The 25,241-nt window shown below is 37.6% G+C and overlaps 1 protein-coding gene across 8 annotated transcripts in view; it reads left to right on the top strand.

Moving 5' to 3' along the window:
• ATP8B4 (ATPase phospholipid transporting 8B4 (putative)) overlaps positions 1-25,241 on the top strand; it is a 282,452-nt gene that overhangs the window by 143,747 nt on the left and 113,464 nt on the right. For 7 of the 8 annotated variants that reach the window (XM_077127848.1, XM_077127847.1, XM_077127846.1 and 4 more), the window contains 3 exons: positions 5,277-5,359; positions 18,764-18,922; positions 24,087-24,175. In XM_077127848.1, coding sequence (XP_076983963.1) covers positions 5,277-5,359; positions 18,764-18,922; positions 24,087-24,175 — 331 coding nt within the window. The remainder of the gene's footprint in view (positions 1-5,276; positions 5,360-18,763; positions 18,923-24,086; positions 24,176-25,241) is intronic. The other variant, XM_077127851.1, reaches the window with a different exon arrangement.

The following is a 25,241-nucleotide window of genomic DNA, read 5'->3' as shown; positions in this document are numbered from 1 at the left end:
GAACCTTCAACCCCAAATCTTAAACCCAGTAAAAAAAAAGTTCTTTGGGAATTAAGGGGAAATCAAGATGTTTTCAGATGAAGGAAATCTAAAAGAACCTGTCACCAGCACACCTACCCTCATAGAGTGGCTAAAGGAAGTTCTTTAGACAGAAAGGAAAAAGAAGGAACTGGGGAACATCAGGGAAGAAAAACATCATGGTAAACAAAAAATACAGGTAAATACAATGGATTTTCCTTCTATTCTTGATTTTTCTAAATTATGTTTGATGGTTGAAGTGAAAATTATAACACTTCCTAATGTGGTTTTAGGTCTATGTAGAGGAAATATTTTGGAATATTATATTATAAATTGGGGAGAATAAAGGGACATCAAAGGAGTTAAGGTTTCTATATTTCACGCAGCTCTGTGAAAGATCCTGTTAAGATAATATTTTCTCCTATAGCCTGGAAGAAAATATTTGCAAGCCATCTATCTGACATTTTATCTAGAATATTTAAAAAACTCTCAAAATGCAATAATAAAAAACTAAACTATCCGATTAGAATTGGATGAGCATTTAAATGATGAGCAGGCATTTCATCAAAGAGGACATACATAGGGCAAGTAAGTACGTAAAAAGGTATTCAGTGTCCTTAGTCACTAGATAAATGCAGAGTAAAACTACAATATGACACTATACACTTGCCAGAAAGGCTAAAATGAAAAAGTGTGACAACGATATTGACAAGAATGCAGAGAAACAGGATCATTCATACATTGTTGGTGGGAATAAAATTGTGCAGTCACTCTGGAAAATGGTTTGGCAGTTTCTTAAAAAAGTGAATGGGCAACTACCCTATGACCCAGCAACTGAACTCCTAGGCATTTATCCCAGAGAAATGAAGACTTATATTAACATAAAAGCCTGTGCATGAAAGTTTACAACAACATTATTCATTGTATCCCCAAACGTAAACAGCTCAGGTGTCCTTCAACAGGTGACTAGTTAAACAAACTGTGATACATCCGTATCATGGAATACTACTTAGCAATAAAAAATGGAGTATTGATAAATGCAGTGACCTGGATGAATCCCCAGAGTATTATGCTGAGTGAAAAAAAGTCAATCTCAAAGGCCATATACAATATGATTCCAATTATATAACTTTCTTAAAATAGCAAAAATATAGAAATGGAGAGCAGATTAGTATTAAATGGGGAATGGATTCAGGTGGGGGTGGGCAGGAAGTGGTTGTGCCTTTTGAAAGCATAACGTGTGGGATCCTTGTGGTTATGGAAATGTGTTCTATATTTTGACTGTATGAGTGTCAGTGTCCTGGTTGTGATATTGTACTATGTCTACGGAGCTTGTTATACTGGGGTGTAATCAGAAGTTTTGCCTAGCACTTCACTTCAAAGAGTCAGTGTTTGATTGGTTGGAAATGGGTATGGAGGCACATCCTAGAGACTGTTGAACCAAGATGGTGGCTGCTGGTTGAGGACTGGTGAAAGTTTGCTCTCCATTCAGGGAAGCCCTTTGATTTAGTCTAGAGATACGGACTGAGAAGCAGTGAGTCTCCTTTTTCTCCATAATCCCAAAGGAATTTTGGAGCTGGCCCTTCCTGATTCAAATCTTTGCCATGCTCACCTATTGTACTTGGGCTCGGGCCCCCAATCCACTTCCCACCTCGCACTCCAACTCCCAATAAATTTGCTCTGAGGGGAGGCTCTGCTAGATTAATTTGCGGTTCTCAATTAGAAAGTATCTGGATGTCTCTTCACTAAAATGCAGCTATGCTGAAAGAGGAGGTCAAAGGTCTCTTCTACAATTGATAACATAAACAGGGTTAGCTGGTGGCTGATGGTCACTGTCCTCATTTGCTGCCTTCACCAGGGACTGAACTGGATTCTTCATGGTGTCTTTGAAATCACCCTGAGGAGGTGACCATCTTCTCTGTGTGAATCTAATCTGGTGCTCCAAGGCTGGTGCCTGTGAATTTTGGAAATATTACACTTTCAGATATTTTGCCTTTTACTCTGGGAAGCTTTTCCTTTAGATTGCAACGTGGTTATGTTGCTTGATGTGCCTTCTCTTTACTCCTCTCAAACAAGCAAGCTGAAAAGAAAGGTTCTTTTTCTTTGTTGAACAGCTTCAAAGGTTGTCTTAAAGTGATGTCTGTCTGTCCTTTCACCCCTCTCTTTCTTCCCTGTTCCTTTCCTTCCATCCCCTAACAAACATTTGGTTAGCATCTCCAGGATAATAACCCTGTGCTAGGTGTTGAGGTTTTAACAATGAATAGGCCACAGTCCCTGCCTTCGAAGGAAGGAACCTGCTACTAACCTACTCTCCTGCCCTCGCAGGACATCCTTGGGCTCTGGTTGACATGTTCTCAGTGGAATTCCTAGGGATCGGATGAAGAAAAATGACTCCATACGTCTTGGGAACAGCCTAATACTTTGTTCTTTCAATGACTATTCTTTTAGATTTGTTTAAGTTTTAGATGCATATCTAGGAATCCTTTCCATTCCCTGAGATATTTGTACAGGAAAAGGCCTGAGCAGCAATTACTTTTCCAAATTTCTTCAGATGAGAGAGCTCCAGTAACCCACTATATTTATATGAAGAAAATTGTCTCCTTCTCCAGGTGCCTTCCTATGGTTGCTTTGATTTACACTGCCCCATCTTTCCCCTTCTCCACTTCTCTAACCCTCTACCACACACCTACACAAAAAGTGCTCTCTCAGAGTCCCTTCTTTCGGGCCAGGATCTTTATTTTCCAAAATTACCCTTGCTACATATTTTCCTCTCTTCCCACAAGAAATCCTATTTCCCAGTATAGCCATTCAGTTAGGGATAATGTGATCTATACAAACTAATTTATAACAAGATGTGAATGATAACCAGGTTAGTAAGTTAACTAACTTCAGGATATTTGCATCATCAGAGAGGATATTTGTTAAGCCAAATAGGTTTTTTTGACAATGCTAGCATTCCAGGCTGTTTTAGGTCAGTTGGAACATATCTATAATCTTCCTGATGGCCTCATATTATACCACTAAGGTCATATTTCCTACTCAATTTAGGCTAGCCTTGCCTGTGCCCCGAGTCCAGGGATAATTTCATATAAGTAACTGGAAGAGAATATGCTTTTTGAAGTCTATTTACTTTAGAAAATTAGAAGTCTGAATGGGTGAGTTTTTACATTCTTGAAAGATTTGGTTACCAAAATGCAAGGCTCAGAGTTCTGAAACCTTGGACTCTTGAACTGGAAACATGAGTCTTTTCTTTAGGTTATGGCAAATTAAACTGTGATCCAGGCTACCATGTGAGAATCAGACGTTCAATGGTAAAACCACCAGGTGTTTGCTTTATGGCACTTGTCTGTTTTGGTTTCTCTAACTCTGGCTGCATTGTGTCCTTGGAGCTACTGGAGCTTGAAGAAAGAACCTGGGACACAGTTTCATCCCTTTGAAGGCTATGATGCCTATTTGAAGGCAGAACATCAAACAGACCAAATCCCAAACTCTTTGCTCTTTTGACCCTACTTCTTAACGCCCATTAGCAAAGTGTTTCGGCTATCTGGATTTTTTTTTTCCTTGACGCATGGAAGATATTCAATAGCTTTGTACTGAATCAAAGTGCATTCTTCTCCTACCTATCACATTCTTTTTGAAACCGCCAGCTACGATAAAGACATTACACCAAAAAAGAATCTCACAAATGCTGACAATTATTTTGAAGTTTATCAAGATACTAAGGCAGACTAAGGATGAGTGTGACATGCCACTAAAAGCATTAATCAGGAGTCTGGAAAAATATTTTTTTAATTATAAACAATGTACACGTGTAATACTCTCCCCCTTTTAGTTTACACATTTGAAGGGTGGAATGAGATATTGGAGAGAATCCTGCAGAACTAATCCAAAGTGATGACAAGTTTTGATGAATGGCATGATGTATAGGGTATGGTGAAAGAACAAGGGCTGTTGGGTCTTGTTTGTGTAAGTGACTATTTCAGTTTTCTGAAAAGTTGCTCAAGTGGATAGACATATTGGTCCTTTAGCCTCCACACTACTTATTTAACTTTTATCCATCAAGTCCATCTTAGTTTCTTCTGTCTCTAAACATTTTCCTGACTATCTTAGTCCCTTTTCATTTCTGCTTCCTAGGAATTTACAGATTTTAGGATTAATGAGATTACTTTTTAACAAATGACTTTAATTATATAGCCAATCTTGTGTTTCCTGCAGAAAACTATAGCACCAATAGAGATTCCTTCGAGTTGTGTTTTCATTGTTCTCATATCACTGTGAAACTCATTTATGGAAGGTTAGATTGAATACCCTCTCAAATACCTGTTTCTCAGTTCCCTAAACGGTATTATTTCATGATTTGACATGTAATTCCAAATGGTGATATTTTCTTTTTCACCTACCATTTGTTTCCCTCAGGAACAAGAGGACGGTAATTCTCTCAGGGTAACATTAAGTATCATGAATGACTGCAATATTTGTTGTCTTAAATAAACCCACTCCAGAAAAGATAGCACTTGGACAAATCATCTTAACCTATAGTAGATGAGAATTAGTTCGAACACTGTGAGAAAACCAGGATGGCAAGCACTTCAATCCATGACATGAGGATGGTCATAAAATCTTCACTGCTGGCCATCCCATTTCATGAATATCGGAAAGCCATATGTCTGATGTGTGTGTGGTCCTCCCCGGAAGGAGATGACCGGCAGTCATCTTGGTCATCTGCTGAGCTCCCATCTGGTTCTACAATTCTAGACTTCAGGGATTCTTGTCTATTTTTTTTCCAAGGAAAAAAAAACTATATTCCTTTTTCCATTTAAATTTCAGCTACTGTGAAATTAGCCATGACGGTCTTTTGCAAGCAAACCTCCTATGGAGATAGTAGGCTTGGAATGCTATTGGCCTTCCTTGTTTGGCAACTGTGTTCTCATTCCTACCGAGTTTTGTAATTCACGCATGATGTCTGAATAGATTTGAACGAAACTCTATTTATTATGTCCTCTGTTCTTTCAAATAGAAAAACAGATTACTGTGTTGGTGTGCAGATGTGCTGTGGTGGAATGCCAACCCTTAGGGGTGCAGGAAGTCTTTCCACTTTCCTGAGCCACCACGTGAGAAGCGTGCACGACATTCAAAGGGAGTTTCTTAAATCTCTGGGGTTGGGTTTTCTGTGTGCTGCACCTACCCCGTTTCTTGTAAGATGCTGTTGGGCTGGCTGTTCCACATAAAAATTCATGTCATGTCAATTGATTTCACAGGGAAACCAACCTAAAAGTTCGCCATGCGCTATCAGTTACCTCAGAACTTGGAGCAGACATTAGCAGGCTTGCAAAGTTTGATGGTAAGTCATTAAACCAGACAAACAAACAAAAATCCCAAAACCAAACACAATGTAACAAATGAATTATCTGAGATCCAATTTATGCTTCTTTTTGTTTGGTAGAAGGACATAAATTTCCCCAGGCATCAAAGCCTGTAATCTCTTCTCACGCTAAAGAATAAAAACTTTTACTAAGGGCAGAATGGTTTTATCAGTTCATCGTTCATTCCATCCTTGCTTCATCTTCTCTAGATCTCTATGTTTCTAGTCCCATAGTGCCTTCACTTGCCTGCACTTGCTTCCCTGAAACTCCATGCAGGCTTGCTGAGGAGTACAGACCATGCTTTTACCTTTAGCTTTAGGTCTAACCATCCATACACTTCCTGGTTCCATAATGAAGATCAAACAGGAGACTGCAAACTTCCTGATGACTGCAATCCTGTGTCATGTTTCTGAGTCTTGCACAGTGCCTGGCATGTTATCTCAAAGACACCAGATACTCACTAGGAATATTCTGACTTATTAATCAGTTGAGAGCTTTATTTTAGAACATGGTTTTGTTATCACCATCCACACACCATGCAATCTAGTCCCCAAGTCCTCAGCATGGGCTCCCTTGCCTGTTCTGTTCCAGTTGTATCTTCTCTACTAAAGCTATCCTTCTTCTTTTCTTTAAATTTTTTTTTAATTTAAGAAAATAAACAATACGCTTAGAACCGCCAAAAATGCATACCTTAGTTAGCTTAACCATAGGCATATTTAAATAAAGTATATAAATAATCTTTGTAAAACCTGTGTTTGTGCAGGAAGTTTCATAAACCAATTTAAAATTAAGGCAATAAAGGAAAAAAATCTACAAATTCAGATAGCAAAAGTTCTTAAATTCTTAATATTAAATACTAACTTAAATACCATTCAATCAGCTGTCAAAACTGTGAATGTTCTCAAAATATCAAGTAGAAAATTATTACAAATATCTGCATTGCTATAGTAATGGTCTATGTTACTAAACATTTTCCTGATTTCAAGAAAATATGAAGATCCAAATGTTTTTATAATTAGTGCATGAAAATCTTAACTACCTAAAATGGATATCTTAGTTAGCTTATCCACAGGCATATTTAAATAAAATATCTAAGTACTCATTGTAAAGCCTGTTTGCATAATATGTTTTACAAGCCAATTTAAAATTAAAGTAAGGAATGAAAAAAATCTATAGATGCGGATATCAGGGTTTCTTAGATTCTAAGTGTTAAACACTGTCTTAAATACCATTTGATTAACTATCAAAACTATGTACGTTCTCAAAATATCAAGTGGAAAATTATTACAGATATCAACTTTGCTATATTAGTGAGCTGTGTTACTAAACGGTCTCAAATTTTTGATTTCAGGAATTTATTTTATCTAATATTACATAGCTGCTTATAGTAAAGCTATCTTTCTTAAATATTCATGGAATGAGCTCTAGATAGTTTCTATTCCGCGAATGTTTATATTTTATGGTTAAGAGACCACAGAGAAAGAAAATTATTTGAGAGTCAAAGGACAGAATCACTAATAGTAGAATTTTAAAGCTTCATGGCAGGCTGTGGGGAGGCTCTTTGGAGTCTTCTTGTCACTCTTCAGTGATCTCTTGCTTTATTCCCTTACAAGTCTGGCCCTGAGTATTAATACTTACAGATCAGTTTTATTTATTTATGAGTCTTTATGTGTTGAGACTGTCTTCCATAGTGTTTTCATTGTGAGCCACTAAAGGAAAATGTGGCCAAGAACTTCAGCACGATTCTGTGAGTTAAAATTATGTCTTAAACTTTCTTAAATGCATACTTTAGAGTTTAAATTGCCTGTGCCTTGCATTTGTTGTAAGCTCCAGCTGGATTCTGTCAATATTTTAATCTCTCTTAAGTGAGCGCTGTTAATGGCAAATGTTTATAGAAAAAAATATTCCTTTAGATTGAGACTTAAATCAGGGGAATAACCAGAAAACTTTGAATGGTCCAAGAAATATTTTTATTAGATTAAAACAAATTATGCATTTTCTATTAGGTAATTTTTTCATTGAACTTTAGTGTTACATGAATCCAAGAAAAGTGAATTGTGTTCATGAATCAAAATACTTGCTTAAAATCCCTCCTCTAGTATTTATAGAGTCCTGAAGGGACAACCTAAATATAATCGACCATTACTCAGTTTTTTATACCTCTATCAATATACAAGGAGGTAGAAATAGATGATTTTTAGTGTTCTTTACCAAGGACAAGCAGCAAATGATAGTTACAGTTGTCTGGTTCCCTCTCACAGTTGTTGACATGGATAGCCTGGACTATGGGGCAGTCACAAACAGTGCTGAGTCTTAGGGGCTTAGATACAGTAAAAGCTTATTTCTCTTTCATGTCATTCTCTGATGCATGTTGGAAGGTCTTTAGTCGTTATGGTATCTAGACTAATGGCCTCTGTGGTCACCTTGGCAGGGGAAGGGTGAGATGAAGGAGACATACTGGCTGTTTATCCCCCAGCACTTGTAGTTTTCTGTTTAAACGGTCCTATTCACACACCATGAATCCATCCTAAGTGCACAATCAATGGCTCCCAGTATAATCACATAGTTATGCATTCACCACCACAATCCAATGAGAATCTTTTCATTTCTTCTGCAAAGAAGGAAGAAGAGGGGGGGAAAAGGAGAAACAACAACAGCCACAAGAATCCCATACCCCTTCCTTATAGTCCCCTTGTATTGACATTTTAGCTTTGGAATATTCCCTTTGTTACAATTAATGAGAGAATATTACAATGTTAACTATAGACACTAGTTCGCATTAATTGCATTTTTTCCATATACCATCCCATTCTTAACACCTTACAATGGTGACGTTCATTCGTTCTACCTCATGTAAAAACTTTCTTATATTTGTACATTTAATCACCATTGTTGTCCACTCCAGGTTTTGCTAAGTTATACAGTCTAAGCTTTTATTGTCTATGTTTGCTTCCCATATCACACATGCCCATAGCCTTCCTCTTTCAACCATACTCACACTCAGCTTTGTGAATTAAACTTACAAATATTGTGCTACAAGCACACAGTATTATGCTAGCCATTTCTGAATCTGCACAATCAATCCTGTTGAAAATTCTGTATTCCTTCAGTATCAAATACTCACTGTCTCCTGACAAATGGTGTTTTCAACTTTAACTCTCAGAGTTAGCTCATTCTAGTTAGTTCATGTTAAGTGAGACCATACAGCACTATTTCTTTTGTGAATGGCTAATTTCACTCGACATAATGTCCTCAAGGTTCATCCATGTTGTTACATGTGTCATGACTTTATTCTGTCTTACAGCTGCATGATGTTCCATCGTATGTGTATACCACAGCTTTTTAAACCACTCATCCTTTGATGGACATTTGGACTGTTTTCATCTCTTGGCAATTGTGAATAATGCTCCTATAAATGTCAGTTTGCAAATATCCATTTGTGTCCCTCTTTTCAGTTCTTCCCAGTACATACCTAATAATGAGATGTGCTGGATCATAAGGCAGTTCTATCCTTAGCTTCCTGAGGAACCACCAAACTGCCTTCCAGAGCAACTGCACCATTCTACATTCCCACCAACAGTGAATAAGTACATATTTCTGCACATCATCTCCAGCACTTCTAGTTGTCTGGTTTTTTTGGATAAAGGCGTTTCTACCAGATGTGAGATGATATCTCATTGTGGTTTTGATTTGCATTTCTCTAACAACTAGTGAAGTTAAGGATTTTTTCATATGCTTTTGAGCCATTTGTATTTCCTCTTTGGAAAAGTATCTATCCATGTCTTTTGCTTATTTTTAAATTGGGTTGTTTATCTTTTTGTTGTTGAGTTGTAGGATCTCTTTATATATTCTGGAGATTAAACCCTTATCTGATATGTGGTTTCCAAATACTGTCTCCCATTGTGTAGGTTGCCTTTTTACTTTCCTGACAAAATCCTTTGATGAATAAAAGTATTTAACTTTAAGGAGAGCCCATTTATACATTTCTTCTTTCATTGCTCACACTTTGAATGCAAGGTCTAAGAAACCACCTTCTACCACAAGATCTTTAAGATATTTCCCTATATTTTCTCCTAAAAAATTTTATGGTCTTAGCTCTAATGTTTAGGTCTTTGATCCATTTAATTAATGTTTATAAAGTGTGAGATAGGGATCCTTTTTATTCTTTTGGATACAGATAACCAATTCACCAAGCACCATTGTTGAAGAGGCTGCCCTGTCCCAGTTGAGTCAACTTGACTGCCTTATCAAAGATCAATTATCCTTAGATGAGAGTGTCTTTTTCTGAACATTCAGTTCAATTCTATTGGTCAGTATCTTTATGCTGGTACCATGCATGCTGTTTTGACTGCTATAGTTTTGTAATATGCTTTAAAGTAAAGTAGTGTGATACCTCCCACTTCATTCCTCTTAAGCTATATTTAGCTTTTTGAGGCATCCTACTGCTCCAAATATATTTGATTATTTGTCTTTCTGTTTCTGTAATGTAAGTCGGTGGGATTTTAATTGGTATCGTATTGAATATATAAATCATTTTGGGGCAGAATTGACATCTTAACTATATTTAATCTTCCAATTCATGAACACAGTATGTCTCTCCATTTATTTAGGCCTTCCTTGATTTCTTTTAGCAATGTTTTGTAGATTTATATGTACAGGTCTTTTATGTCCTTTGTTAAGTTTATCACTAAATATTTTATTCCTTTAGTTGCTATTGTAATTGGAATTTTTTTCTTGATTTCCTCCTCAGATTGCTCATTACTAGTGTATAGAAAGACTATTGATTTTTGCATGTTGATCTTGTATCCTGCCACTTTGCTTTACTTGTTTGTTAGCTCTAGTAGCTTTGCTGTCGATTTTTTGGGATTTTCTACATATAGAATCTTGTTATCTACAAACAGTGACAGTTTAACTTCTTACTTTCCAATTTGGATGCCTTTTATTTCTTTTTCTTGCCTAATTGCTCTGGTTAGAACTTCCAGCGTAATGTTGAATAACAATGGTGACAGTGGGCATCTTTGCTTGTTCCAGATCTTAGAAGGAAAACTTTCGGTCTTTCCTCATTGAGTATGATGTTAGCTGTGGGTTTTTCATATGTTCCCTTTATCATGTTGAGGACATTACCTTCTATTCTTATCCTCTGATGTGTCTTTTAATGTGTTGTTGGATTCAATTTGCAAGTATTTTATTGAGGACTTTTGCATCTATATTCATTTGAGAGATTGATCTGTAATTTTCTTTTCTTATAGTATCTTTGACTGGCTTTGGTATTGGAATAATGTTGGCTTCATGGAATGAATTAGGTAGTTTTCCCTCCTGTTCAATTTTTTTGAAGATTTTAGGCAGGATTGGTACTAATTCTTTCTTGGACACTTGGTAGAATTCACATTTGAAGCCATATGGTCCTGGACTTTTCTTTTTTGGGAGGTTTTTGGTGACTGATTTAATATTTTTACTTGTGATTGGTTTGTTGAGGTCATCTATTTCTTCTCAAGCCAATGTTTGTTACTCATGCTTTTCTAGGAAGTTACCCATTTCATCTAAGTTGTCTAGTGTGTTAACATATAGTTGCCCTCTCATTATCTGCTTTATTTCTGTGGGGTCAGTAGTTACGTTCCTGCTGCCATTTCTGATTTTATTTATTTGTATCCTCTCTTTTTTTTTCTTTGGTAACCTAGGTAGGAGTCCACTGATTTTCTCAAAGAACAAACAACTTGTTGTGTTGATTCTCTCTATTATTTTCATGTCCTCAATTTCATTTATCTCTACTCTTATCTTTGCTATTTCTTTCATTCTGTTTGTTTTGGGGTTAGTTTGCTCACATTGGCTTTTAACTGCCTCTTCCTTTCACATTTCATTGGCCAGCATAAGTCATACGCCTCCATCCTAATTGTGAGGGAAGTTGGAAAATAACAAATATGGATATTTGTTGAGTGCCACACCATACCCTCCAAGAACTCTGACATGTGGGTTGACATCACTTTAGTGTGTAAAGGGGCAGACCGGGTTAGGTGGTTTTTTACCTGAAACAGCAGACTTGGGTCAAGTGTCTCCCTCTTCACCGTGACTCCTCATACTCTCAGTCTCCCTTACCTTGCTTGACTTTTTTTTCTTCTTATATAACTTTTCACCATCTGGCATATTCTATAATTTACTTATTTTCTAAGTTTATTGTTTATTGTCCATCTCTACTTGCTGCAATGTATGTACCATAGGGATCTTTGTTTTGTTCACTAATATATGTCAATCTCTAAGAACAATGTCTGGCCATAGTAGGTGCTCAATAAATACTAGAACTAATGAATGAATGCCACAAGGGTCAGCAAGTAGGAGATAGAATCAATGTCAGGGCCCTGAAAGAAGTGGAAGGGAAGAAAAAGGGCCTATGGTAAAGAGATCAGAAATGGAGTATGAAACACTAGGGTGAGAAAGACGGTTCCTCACGGGGCCTTGTTGAATAAAGTAAGAATACTGGAGTCCCTTCTCCTGGAGGGCTGGTCTGAGATCCTCTAGCGTGGTGGTTTTATAATGTTTTTTACTTCAGAATTGTTTCTTCAAACAAAATTTGATGCACAGTCCCTCATGTAAACCAGTAAAGGTAGTTCTGATCTCTCAGAAGCAGGGAAACACTCATTTAAACCCATCCCTTCATTATAGAGAGTGTAATTGAGGTCTAGAGAGGTTAAGGGAACTTGCTACATATAAAAACAGTCTTTTTAAAATACTTCATGAAATTTATTTTTAAAGTGTGTTAATGATTAATGATTATACCTACTAGGTGTGACCTGAATTTACTTCACACAAGATAGGGAGCTCATCAAATTGTCAATATAAAGGCGACACTCACCTCTATCTTCTGTTATTTATTCTTAAACCATGGTCACTTTTCAGAATACACAAAATGCTTGCACAATTTTGGCCTAAGAATCAGGTTTCTGCTAAGTTTACTTTTTCATTTTTAAATTGTAGGTTGAATTTCAACCTGCCTGAAAGTTCAAGGCAACCAGATGGTTTATGGATTTAGCCTCATTAAAATGTGCTTTTTGGGGGTGCAGGCATAATTCAGTGGTAGAATTCTCACCTACCATGTGGAGACCCAGGTTCGATTCCTGGTCCATGCACTTCCCCCAAAATAAACAAACAAGGAAACCAACCAAACAAAAAATACAACAAACGATGCTACGATACCTGGATACCCACATGGGAAAATAACGAAATGTGACCCTGCCATACAGCATACAAAAAAAAAACAATCTATAAAATGTGATTTCTTGATCTGAAGAATGAATAGGTGAATTAAGGGGAAACAAATGAAATCTAATATATAAATTAGATTTCCTGTTAGCAGTTTTAAGGACCAAGAGGTTGACACAAAATGTGGTGTAGAAAAGTCTTTGGAAGACTAAGGACAGTTAACAAGCCCTAAATCCTTTCCAGTGTAGTCCTTGCTTTCGTCTTCCATTTCTTCCCCAGCCCCTTCTGTTGTGGTCCTAGCCTACACCTTTTCATCTCTCTCTCATGCATATTCTCTTACGCAAACACTTCCTACATGCTTCTCTAGCTACATCATTTCACTGCTCTCCTCTTTCTTTTTCTCCCCTTCGGATTCTTTCTTATCCTCGTTCCGTCTTAGTCTTCCACTCTTTGTGTTACTTAAATTATTTTCCTCACATGCTATGTCTCTATTCTCACTTACCATCTTTTGTGTTTTCTGTCTTCATCACTTTCCCCATATTAATTAGTATATTAAGTCTATTTATTAAATACCTTCTCAGGAAAGAATATAATACAAAATATGTAGGATTATAAAATATCTCCTCACACTTAATTTCAAGGTTCTTTTGATCCTTTTACTTCTCCATCCTTTTCCTAGTCCCTCATTTTTTGCCTTCTTTATTCACCTTTGTCACAATTGAGTATCAATAGATTTGAGGCCCTTCTCTGGTGACTAGAGAAAGACTTCCTATGGGGGTAAAAACTAGTTATTTTCTATTTTGGTTTAAATTAAAAGTATGATGTCATCATTGTGTGGATTTGGAAATGCCCTGCCTATCTATGGCAAGTATAGGTATAATAGATGAAAATACCTGAGGCACACCCTTTCCTATGCTTGCTCTAAGTGTTCAAGTTTGGAAATGGCAGTATTTATGCTTCTTGATACCCTGTGGTTTTACTTGGAGACATATGAAACTACTTTCTTTAGCACCAAAATACAACTGCTGTCCTTGTATCATAATGTGCATCTTCCCAGTATCTTAAGTTTCCCGGTCCTGTCTCTTAAGAGAAGTCTCCACTGGCCCTCCAAACTAGGGACACCAGAGGTCAAAAGTGAGGTAGGTTGGGCCTTAGGAAGACCTTGATAAGTCTTCCTGCCACCTCATTTTTGCATCTGTACCCACAGGCAATGTCTTACTGGTGGTCTCCTTAGACATGGCATGAGCTTATTGCCTCGATCTCCTTCGTTTATTCACTTAGTCATCCATTCACTGTTTCAGCAAATCGTATTTAACATAGTGTCAAGGAATATGCTAAGCCTGGGGATGCAGTGAGGAATATGTCAAACTCAGGCCTTGCCTTCAGAGAGCTTAGAGTTCAGGAGAGAAGACAGATTTGAACAAGTGCTCATATGCAAGGAGATTTGATTAAGGTGAATGTCAGGCCCTAAACATGATGTGGACACATGAGCAAGTACTCACCATGTACTAGGTACTGTGCAAAGCAATTCCACACACTACCTTATTAAATTCTTACTGCCCTGAGAGGTAGAGATTGTTATGGCTCTAATGTATGGATAAGGAATCTGAGACCCAAAGGAATTGAATAACTTGCCCAATGTCACAAAGCTACTAGGTGGAAGGCCAGAATTTGAACCCAGAATGCCAGCAAAGCTACAAAAGGAGCTGAAAGCTCAGGCTCTAAATCATGAGCAGAGAGGCAGCATTGGGGAGTTTGGGAAATTTAGCACAACAGCTTAGCTCATCAGGGTAAGAAATGCCATTTTAAAAATACTTTAAATCTTAAGGTACAAAGTTAGTGACCAGAGTCTAAGGCTATCCAGAACTGTGCGATGCTGTCGTCATATTGTAAAAAGTGAAAATGTTCTCAGAAATATCAGTATCTCTGACAAGAGTTTGTAGAGGAGTTGGTTAAACATATAAACCAGTCCAAGCAAGATAAAGTCAGATTTTGGCATGTAAATCCATTTATTTGAAAAGTTCTCATATAAATATCACACATTTCAAATGTCAGAAAAAAATTAGAATGTTGCCTGTTGAATTTTATATTAAGAAAAGATATATAACTTCATCGAGTCTTATAACAAACATAAAAAAAGAGTTGCCCTTGATTTTTTCTTGTTACTCTTGTGGGATTTGAAAAGCTTCTACAAATAAGTAAATGGAAATATTTGTCAATTAGACGGGGCATTCTTAGGCTTGGGGGAAAGCCCCGGATATAAATTGTCCAAATGCATTTAAGAATCTTTTGCACATTACTGACCGGACCGAGATCTGTTTTTTGCAACTTATGACAAGTTTACATATTTTGTATGAATGTTAGTACTGAATTCCAAACCAGGGAAAGGTTGACTCTTTCGTTCAGGAATCTTTGTGTATTTTTGTGGTTCTTTCTAAAGAATAGCATGTGTGTAATTACAACATAGAAAAAATAAGCATCTCTCTTTGGTTAAAAAAAAAAATGAAAAGGCTTGATTAGCATCTTATGACTCTTTTACGTATCAAATGGCTTTACTATTACCTGAGAGCAGCACAGTCCAACAGTCTAGCTGATAGTGCTGCATGAAACGTGGGGCATGTGTAAGGACATAGCGTCTCTCTTTATTGCTGGTGCTAACAAGTGCCTTATGGTGGTAGAGGTGGGTGGTTGAGCTTGATGGCTGAAAAAGGAAGAGGTTTAGAAAATAGGACAGCGGCACTCTTCTTTCTAAGAAAACAATAGACTAGTCATCACAGTCGTCAGGATAATAATAGTGAGTAATCTCCTAAATTCCAGGAAGATCTCCATCAGGCTGGAAAAGAAAGACACAGGGATTTGGACAGCAATAGTGATGGCGCATACAACGGATAATTTGTCTTATGGAAGAGTTGCCATGCAGATAATCAAGAACTAGTGATGATAATAATTTACATAAAGAAATAAAGTCAACTTCCCTGGAAAATTGTGGAACACTGTGTACTAAGTTCCATTGTCATGTTAAAGCACAGATTGCAAATTTGAGGAAACTGCTTTAGCTCAAGAAGTTTATTATGCTGATAATTAACCAGCTGATCACATCTGGCTAAATGTAGCGTGCTGAGAAGAGTCCAGAATGAGATTTTGCAGGTTTTGTTCAGTATGGGTCTAGAGCATTTCCATGTGATTGTGAACTGGATAAATTGCTATCTGCTTTCAGGTCTTTTCTGTTCAGAGGGGCAAACAAATTTGTCTAGCTAGTTTGACTGTATTTATACTCCTACTGACATGATTTCTTTCCCAGTTGTACCATTGTCCATTAAAGATGACTTTGTGCTTGTAAACATGTTTTCCACAAATAATTGTGAGAACTGATATTGTTTTTTCCTAAACTGTTTCCTCATCAATTGTCAAACTGGCAGTTTACTGCCTCTTTCTCTTCTGTGATACAATTAGCAATTTTTCCCTAGTCCTCATTATACTTTATGCTAGAATGTACTTCTAGTTACCGCTAATAAGCTTTAAGTTTCCCGCCTTTTTTCAGTGTTCTCAGCTCCATTTGGCTCTCTGTAGAGTTAGGGTGATAGTGGCTGGGGTGATTTAGTCTTCTAATCCCCTTATTGTTATTACCCAGAAATATACCCAACCCTTCCATTCATCATAGTTCTGCTCTAATACTCTTTTCATTTCCCAACCTTTCTGTTGAAGCCATTTGAAAATTTTCCATTCACCTATCCAGTAGGTATTTATTAAAATCCTGCTATGTAGGCAGAATGCCAGATTATGGGAATACAGAGGTGAATAGAGTGGTCCCTTCAAAGCAACCTGGTCACCTTTGTGGAAAGTAGCAGAAACAAAAATTGGGGAGCTTGTGTCTTATGCCAACAGGGCTAAGAAAGGGGAAGCTGAGCACTTAACGTTGATAAAAATGGATTTGGCATTGTCCGTACCATTTTGTTTTGACTGGGCCCTCTGTTTAGTCTTTAAATCTCTGGGACCACATTCATCTCTTTGATTTTCTTCAAGAAAGGCTGAACTGGGGCTTGGTCTCCAAAAATTGGGGCAGAGCTCCGTGGCCTTTCTGTGTGTTCCCATCAAGAACCACACCCTTGATACCAGGCCAGAAGAGGATGAGCTTGGGGCCAGGGAAGAGCAAGCTGACACATTCAGGGCTGTATTTGCCTCCATGTCAGTCTCCGCTTGCGACAATAAAAGTGATCAAATGAGCCTGTTTTTTATATTCCTGCTGGCAGGGACTATGTATCATGTTGTTTTTGCCCAAAGAACATTTTTATTTTATGGCCAAATTTGAATCCTAAAAAATTGAGTCTTGGGTCAAGAAACTGGAATAAACTTTAAAGGTTGGTGCCAACCCTGCTATTTTATGTAGGTTTTGCTGGTGTTGCCCTATTCAAGGTCCCCAAAATTCAGGAATGAAAATTATCGGTCAGGAAAAAAAGATATTGAATTCTTAGAATTTAGAAAAATCTGCTCTTCTACAACTTAGTTGTCCAAACAACTTGTGCCAGTTTCAATCCATTTTATTTACTTTTTAATATCAGTGATGGGCTATAATTGGAGCTAACCAGAATTCAGCCTTTTCCCTAAGTTTAAGAAAAATGACCTTGTACAGATTATTTAGCTTCATCCAAATCCTCCTGCCAGCATTCCCTCGCTTAGCAGTGCAAGCCTGGGAAGCTGCCAGTGAAGGGTCTTCATGGAGGGTATTTTTGTTGTAGTTGGGGAAGGTAGATGGAAGCTGGGAAAGCAGTCTTGAGGCTGCGAGTCCCTCATTCCTTTCAGGGTTTATTTATTTTTGTTTTTTAATGCAAGCTCTACTAACATTAATGAGCTGCTTGGCCAGGAGTGATCAGACCATGAGAAAAGTGCCTGCTGTCATCTGTGTCTAAGAGTTTTAAAGGGAAAACAGCATCATCCCAGGAAGGAAGGGAACTTACGTAAGAAGCCACTTGACATTCAGAAGGCAGCTTCGTGAGTTGTTAGACTCGCTTTAATGCGGAGGTTCTCTAGGCTGGTCTGGCCTCCATTGCCTTTGGTCAATGCTGAAGCCGTACTTACCATTTTTATTTTCCAAATGCTGGTTGCCATGTTTCAACCTCTTTTTTTGGTTTCTGATTAAATAAATGGATTTTTATTGTTTTTTTTTTTAAGACAGAGAAGCCTTTAGATACCAATTACACTTTTGACTCTGACTTGAGCTCTGAGTGAATCTACCTCCAACCTCTTTTTTTATCCCTCTTCCTCTCTCCTTTCTTTTTTCCTCCCCTCTCTCCCTTCCGCCTTTCATGTTTTTGTACACATTATTTCTTTTTTACTTCTAAAAATTTAATCCCAAATGTTGGCAATGCAAATGTATTTGAATCTAATACTTGTATTTTGTGACGGGGTCCGTAAAAGATTATTTCTGGTTTCTTTTTTTACCTAGAGAACCACCACTACGAATTTGTATTCTCGTATTGAAGTAATGGAACGAATTGATTCATTGATTTGGAGTGGGCATGCCCTTGGCTTGGAATGGGGCTTGGAATTAGAAAAAAACTAGAAACATCCTCTGGCCAGTTTGGGGCAAGTTATATGGTGCCTTTGAGAGTCTCCAGAACTCTGAATCTAATCAAGATAAGAAGCATAGAACAGCTGAAAGGAATCACACGCATTCTCAAGCATGTGTGGCAAACAAAGCTCAGGTTTCTCTGGGGTGGAATATAGTAGGAACCCCGATATTATGATCCTGGACAAGGAAAGAACTGATTATCTTTGTTGTGAAACTGGAAGTATGCCATCTTAACCTGCTTGAAAGTTCACGTTAAGTTAAAATAAGCGGAATAAGAAAAATTTTTAGGACAATTTCTGCTTTATCTTTTCAAAAAAGTGTTTGTCGCAAACTACAAGTTCAGCTAAGTGATTTTTTTTTTAAAAGGAAAAAGCATACCATGGCTCTTGAAATTTCTGTTACTATTTGGACAGTGCAGAAAGCTGCGTTTCAAAATATCTGATGGATTAACCTCTTTGTACTTCACGGATCCTACGTATGTAACAAGGTGCTGTCTAACAGAGAAGGAAAAAATGTACTATATATGTGAGAATTAGAGTGTTTAAAAAAAAAAACCATAGGCGTTTAAAGAGAGTGTGAGGTGAGTCATAAAAAGGATTTTTTTTTTTTTTTTTTACAGGAATTGTTGACTGTGAGGCACCTAATAACAAATTAGATAAATTCACGGGAGTCCTTTCTTGGATAGACAGCAAGTACTCCCTCAACAATGAGAAGATAATCCTGAGAGGCTGTGTGCTCAGAAACACCAGCTGGTGTTTTGGGATGGTAATTTTTGCAGGTAAAGCTAACTCTCTAGGGTGGGTGATATGTGAATTCATCCTGAGATACCCATCAGCGGTCTATAGTTCTCCACGTCTGGGTGAACACGGTACTTTTATTCCATGGAAACTACTGCTCTGTAGTTGACTTCAAGGTGCAGGGTACCAGGTTTCCCAATGATTGAGGAACCACTGACATCATGAATTTATTTTTAAGGATGTTTGGGCCTTAATTACGTAGTAAAATGCTAGATACCTACTGCTGAATTTCCCTTTCTTGAACTCCATCCCAATCCTCCTTGTCATTTTATTTATTAATCAGCCTTCCTTTAATGTAGGGGAGGCATGGAAAGAAGGCCCCTCTCTCTGGGTCAGTTTTGTAGTTTGCAAAAGGGCACATAGTCTTTTTGGAGATCCTGTATCATTTCTGTTTATACTCCGCAGTTTCTTCTACTGGTTGTAAACAGGACAGTGGGTCTTGGAAAGCGTGGACTTGATGGAGTGGGGGTGGCTGCAAAAGGGGGTGGCTGTGGTACCTCAGACTCTTCTTGCTAGCCATTTCTCCTTTTCCTGCTAAGTGCCCAAGGTGGCACTGTCCTGCTAAGGAAGCTTACAGTAGCAACATTTTATAAAGCCACTGAAATTATATTCATAGCTTCAGTTGCCAACCCTTGAGTTTAAAAGTCCTGTTTATTGTGACACCAAATTAAGATGTGTTTGGGTCTGTTGCCTATATGTGCAATCAAAAATCAATATGATTTTCTTAACAGATTTTCTTCAACGACAAGAGAATGTTCAATAAGGACTTAAAAGTGTTCCACAGCTGGATATGGCCTCCCAATCCTCCTAAATCCTCTCAGCTGTGGGTGTGAGCAAGGCTCTTGCTGCTTGGGGTATTGCCATTGTAAGGATTTTGGAAATCCCTAGAAATGAAGCAGTATATATACTTTTACCTGAAAAATAATTCCCAATTCTGTAATTGAATGCTTTTAGCCTTTAGTCAGGGAAATAAACCTATGATCATATATCTCCTTTTTCGAATCATTCTTGCAGAAAGAAAAGTAGAACTAGATTTATACATAAGGCTCCCTCTATTTTCCCACTTAATTCCAGGGTGGTGTCTCATGGTACTTTCATGGGTAGAACCCTGCTGGTTTGCTCCCTGTCGTCACAGAATTGGGAGCTCCCTATCCTATGAACCGTCTGCATCCAAAATGTTGCTTGCATTTGTTTGATCTTGTTTGGAATAATTAATTGAACACTATATTTCAGCTACAGCATGTTATGGTAGGTCAGCTACTGTGAGCCACTCAGGGGCCCAGATTTCCTTCATAAGGTTGCCTCAATGGAAAAATGCTCTTACATAGAAGGAAGTGTGGTGGTAAGTTGAATAGGTCTTCCTCTAGGGAAGGATAATGGAAAGTTCAGAGAATTTGGATCAGACAGATGTAGGTTGGTTCAGATTTATTTAGTAACTGCAGGATATTTAGTCTTTGTTACTTAAATTTTCTGTTTTAGTTTCTTCTTCTGGAACAGGAAGATAGTAAGTACATCACAGAGCCAGTGTAAAGGCTCGTTGAGATAATAAGAAAGGAAAAGGATGCTAGACGAATTTTATTTTCTGTTCTTTCCTTCTTTCATCACCATTTTGGAGCTCACTGTCTGCTCTATAGGCTGAGAGTCATGAAAACTTTCTGCTCCCTGGATCTTGGAGAGCAAGGGAGTGACACCCTCTTCTTTTGTGGTGTAATCGCTATGTCCACTTGCATGGGACCTTCCTCCAGTGGATATTTGTAAATTGGAGCATGTCTGCATTGACTTCAGTTTGGGTCCAAATGTTAATAGAAAGCTTAACTAGAATAATCACAAGCAAAAAGAAATTAATGGTTGGTTTAACCAATGCTGGAATTAAACATATGAGAGTCTTGGAGCTCTTAAAGTTGAGATGTCTAGTTTGGGGAAGTTAACGTCCCTTAACTTATATATCTGGATAGTTAAGAAAAAAATTCTCAATGTAATCCATTAACTGGAAAATGCTTAGTATAGTCTTCAGTAGCTAGAAAAATATTTATTATGATCTCACTTCACTGAAGCAACCTTTAGTTATTTCAAGCCTTATAGTCCTTGCTGGCATGGTTTGTTGTGACCTAATCACAAAAGTTTACTTTTTGTTCCTTTTCTGTTACATTGATGAAATCTCCTCAGCTCTGTTTGCAGGGGTGTAACATCACATGGGCTAACATCAGCACCTTCCTCCATTTGAAGAACAAAATGAAAAACCTGAATGGTGAACGAATAGAGAAGGGCCTGCAAGATAATAGGATTTGCTGACCAAACAAAATAAAGCAGGCAACTGTTACTCTATTTTAGTGAATCCTGTGACTTTTACTTAGTTTTTTTTTTTTTTTCCTTTTTGTTTTCTGCTTTCTTCTGGACCCTGGCCATTCCTTTGTCTGTATAGACTATAAAAGCTCAAATCACCCTTCCCACTTCGAATTGGTCTTGGAAAATATCTCCTCCGGTTCCCTACATGTGCACCTGTCATAAAACTCACCTTCACACCAAAACAAAGAGACTTGGCCACTGTTTAGTGCAGCATAAGGCAGGCCTAACAATTGAAGACTGTGTTTTCTGACAGTTCCAATCCAAAATGAAATGTTAACAATTTGTTTTTTTATTATTACTCTCATTATACTTACCATTAAGAATTATGCAAGGAATATGGTTGGTCCATACCTGTCTGGTAATGGGTTTTCTTCTGTCAATTCAGGGGAGGAGGAAGCCTTGTTTGCTGAAGGCAGGAGTCCTGTTCATTTAAGGAGGCCGCAAGAAACAGTATCATTTTAATGCATGGTTAATATTTATGCTAGATCTCTTCCATTTGCTCCTCCAGATAAACTCTTACTCTTTTCTTCACCTTTTTGTCTGCACTGGGAGGCTGACTTGTGTGGTTTATAGTAAAAGATTTTGTTGAACTTTGGCTTCTATTCGAGTTCTGTGGTTGGGGCTCCCTGGGATAAGATCGAAGGGAGGAAGAAGAGTGAGGACAAGGTACTTTTTTCTCCAGGTTGCCTTCTTGTGGTCATGTCAGGCTGATTGGGTCCCTCAACATAAGCTTCCTCTCAAGGCTGCAGAATCTTGAAAATATAAGGAAAGGGAAGAACAGGTTGACAAGAAGGCATGGAATGGGTGAAGGCTCCATTACAGGTGAGGATGGAGAGGTCAGAGAAATTAAGAAGGCCATTGTAGAGCATGGAGAGCAGGGGCGATATATGGATGTGGCTTCATCCATCACAAGTGCATAGATGATGGTGTCATGCATGGAGTTAAAGAACCTGGAGGAAGTTCATGAGCTGTCTTGAACAAAGGCAACTTGAAGAGCCTTAGAGAGATCCAGGTGGAAATGTTATATAGCCAATTAAATGTATGGTTTAAATAGAGTTTTGAGGAACAATCTAAGCTGGATATAGAAATTTGGCCTATAGATGGTAATGGAAGTTGTGGTCTTAGATGAGATTTCTCAGGGAAGGTGGGTTGAGTAAGAAGAGAAGATAGCCTATGTTTGAGTCTTAAGGAAACCTAGTATTTAATGGCTTTGAAGAAGTGTGGGAGTGAGTATCACAGAAGACAGTAAAGGAACTACCAAAGGGAAGAAAAGAAAATCAAGGGGACATTATAATACAGATGCGTAAGGGAAGAGATTGTTTCATCAGGGTCGAAGGCTGCTTAGAGATCAAAAAGGCAGGGATGGTGTTGATGACAGCACCACATCTGTTTTGATGGTGCGATTGGCTCAGAAATTAGATTGACTAACCAGTGGAAAATGGGGCTGTTAAGAATAAATTCTTTCAGGAATTTTGGCTGTGAGGGGAAGAAGATATGTGTGTATCAACACCTGTAGATATATTTAAATAAGGGCTTAAACACTGTAAAATAGGTACTGGTTAGTCTGTATGTGTTTATGTGCTTAAGAAATACATTTTTTTTCACCACACACAAAAAAACTTGTCTGTCAATATTCCAGCTTTTGGCAATCACGAACTTTATTTGGTCTTTGTGATCTCCACCCTAAATGCCCATATGATTCTAATAAATGATTCTGAGAAAGTGTGGGTGGTCACTTAACACAGCAAGTAGCTGAGAATAGGCATTGGGGTACAATTTCCAACTCAAGAATGATTTTTCTTGAGACCACCACCTTTGCTTCAATTTGTCTTTGAAGTAAATGAAAGTCCTTTAAGGATGTGCTACCCTGCCCTAATATTTAGAATGATATACAGTTCGGTGTGCCTTCCTTCTCTCCTTTTCTCTTTCCTCCTCAATTTAATGTCTTTCTTGATTCATAATCATGGAATAATGATGTGGAGAGGGAACCCCAGAGAAGTCATTAATAATTAAAACCTAATTGCTTCTATCTAGTACCTTCTCAGTCCACAAGGAATTTCCTTAGTCATCTATTCTATCACCTGATATTCCACCTCTAAGTAGTTAATAATATTCTAAGAATTCCTTCAACAAGGTACTTATTAAATGGATTGTGAGATAATGTATTATTTAATTGAAATAATTCTAGTACAAGATTTAAGATAATTCTTGCCCCTAGAAAGTGTGTATTATACACCAGACTATGCATAATATACAGTATTCAATAAAGATTTAAATTACTTGCTAATGAATTTTTTGAAAGTCTTCTAGTTTGTCCTTTAAGGACACCTCAAACTTTTTTGGTAAATAGACCCAAAGTTTGATTTCTTATCTTAACTTTCCATTTGGCTTCAGTGTTCTGAATTGTGTTTATTATGCCTTCTTTTTAACATTTCAAGTTATTCCTTGCTTTTATTGACTCGTTATCCTATACTGCTTCAAACTAGAAGATACTATTTTCACTTCCATGCACACATTTTGGAAAAATAACATTTTTTAATCCTTGCAGCTACAAGTTCTGTTTGGATTTATCCTATTCAGCGGAGACCAATTATCTGGCAGTTTCCAGGATTGTTGTTAAGCCACGGGTTGGGAATAATATACAAGTTAATAATAGTGCTTGGTGTTATGAAAAGTTAAGTTATAAATTAAAAATCTTCTTTTACTTTTGAGAAAATTTGATATGAGTGGAAGTAATAATAAAAATGAAAATAAAAATAATATAATAATGTCAGAGTTGCTATTTACTTTTTATTGCAGGTCCTGATACTAAACTAATGCAGAACAGTGGTAAGACTAAGTTTAAAAGGACAAGCATTGATAGATTGATGAATACTCTCGTACTCTGGGTAAGTTACTGTTCTAGTTTGCTAGCTGCCAGAATACAATATGCCAGGAATGGGATGGCTTTTAAAAAGGGGAATTTAATAAGTTGCTAGTTTATAGTTCTAAGGCCAAGAACATGTCCTAAATAAAAATTCTACAGAAATGTCCAATCTAAGGCATCCATCCAGGGAAAGATACCTTGGTTCAAGAAGGCCGATGGAGTTCAGGGTTTCTCTCTCAAGTGAGAAGCACATGGCGAACAGTCACAGTTTCTCTCTTGGCTGGAAGGGCACATGGCGAGCAAGGCGTCATCTGCTAGCTTTTCTCTCCTGGCTTCCGGTTTCATGAAGCTTCCTGGGAAGCACTTTCCTTCTTCATCTCCAAAGCACTGACTCGTGGACTCTCTGCTTTGTGGTGCTGCAGCATGCTCTGCTCTCTCTGAATCTCCTTCATTCTCCAAAGTGTTTCCTCTTTTATAGGACTCCAGAAACTTATCAAGATCTGCCCAAATGGGTGGAGACATGTCATCACCTAATCCAGCTTAACAACCACTCTTGATTAAATCATATCTCCAGTGAGATGATCTAATTACAGTTTCAAGCATACAGTATTGAATAGGGAATATTCTGCCTTAATGAAATAGGATTTAGATTAAAACATGGCTTTTCTAGGGGACAGACATCCTTTCAAACCAGCAGTTACTATCACAAAATTAGGCAATATATCACTAGTCATGGTTATCCTAATGTACTTCTTGGAATTTGCTGGGAATTCTTTTTGAAGCCTATGCTCTTCTTGAGAAGTTTGTATCTGGGGCTCAGTTATTTTGCTCTCTACCTTCTACATTATTGATGGATTATCTGTAAGATTTCCTTCTCATGAGAGGTACGTTCAGTGCTTATGGAAGACTTGATAGTTTTGCAAATTCTCCAAATTCCATGGATTCATTTTTGAAAAGTAAAACAGTCTTTAAGGTAGTTTGATATTTTTTTGTTGTTGTTTCCTTAGTTCAAGTTCTCTCTACATAGCTTACAGACAGGGCCAGCTTCTTGGGTTTTTCACCTGTGCAGCTTCATAAGGCCTCATACT

This window comes from Tamandua tetradactyla, chromosome 14, assembly GCF_023851605.1.
Source record: "Tamandua tetradactyla isolate mTamTet1 chromosome 14, mTamTet1.pri, whole genome shotgun sequence".
Taxonomy (NCBI): domain Eukaryota; kingdom Metazoa; phylum Chordata; class Mammalia; order Pilosa; family Myrmecophagidae; genus Tamandua; species Tamandua tetradactyla.
The sequence above is the reverse complement of the archived record's forward strand: the minus strand, read 5'-3'. Positions and strand labels throughout refer to the sequence as shown.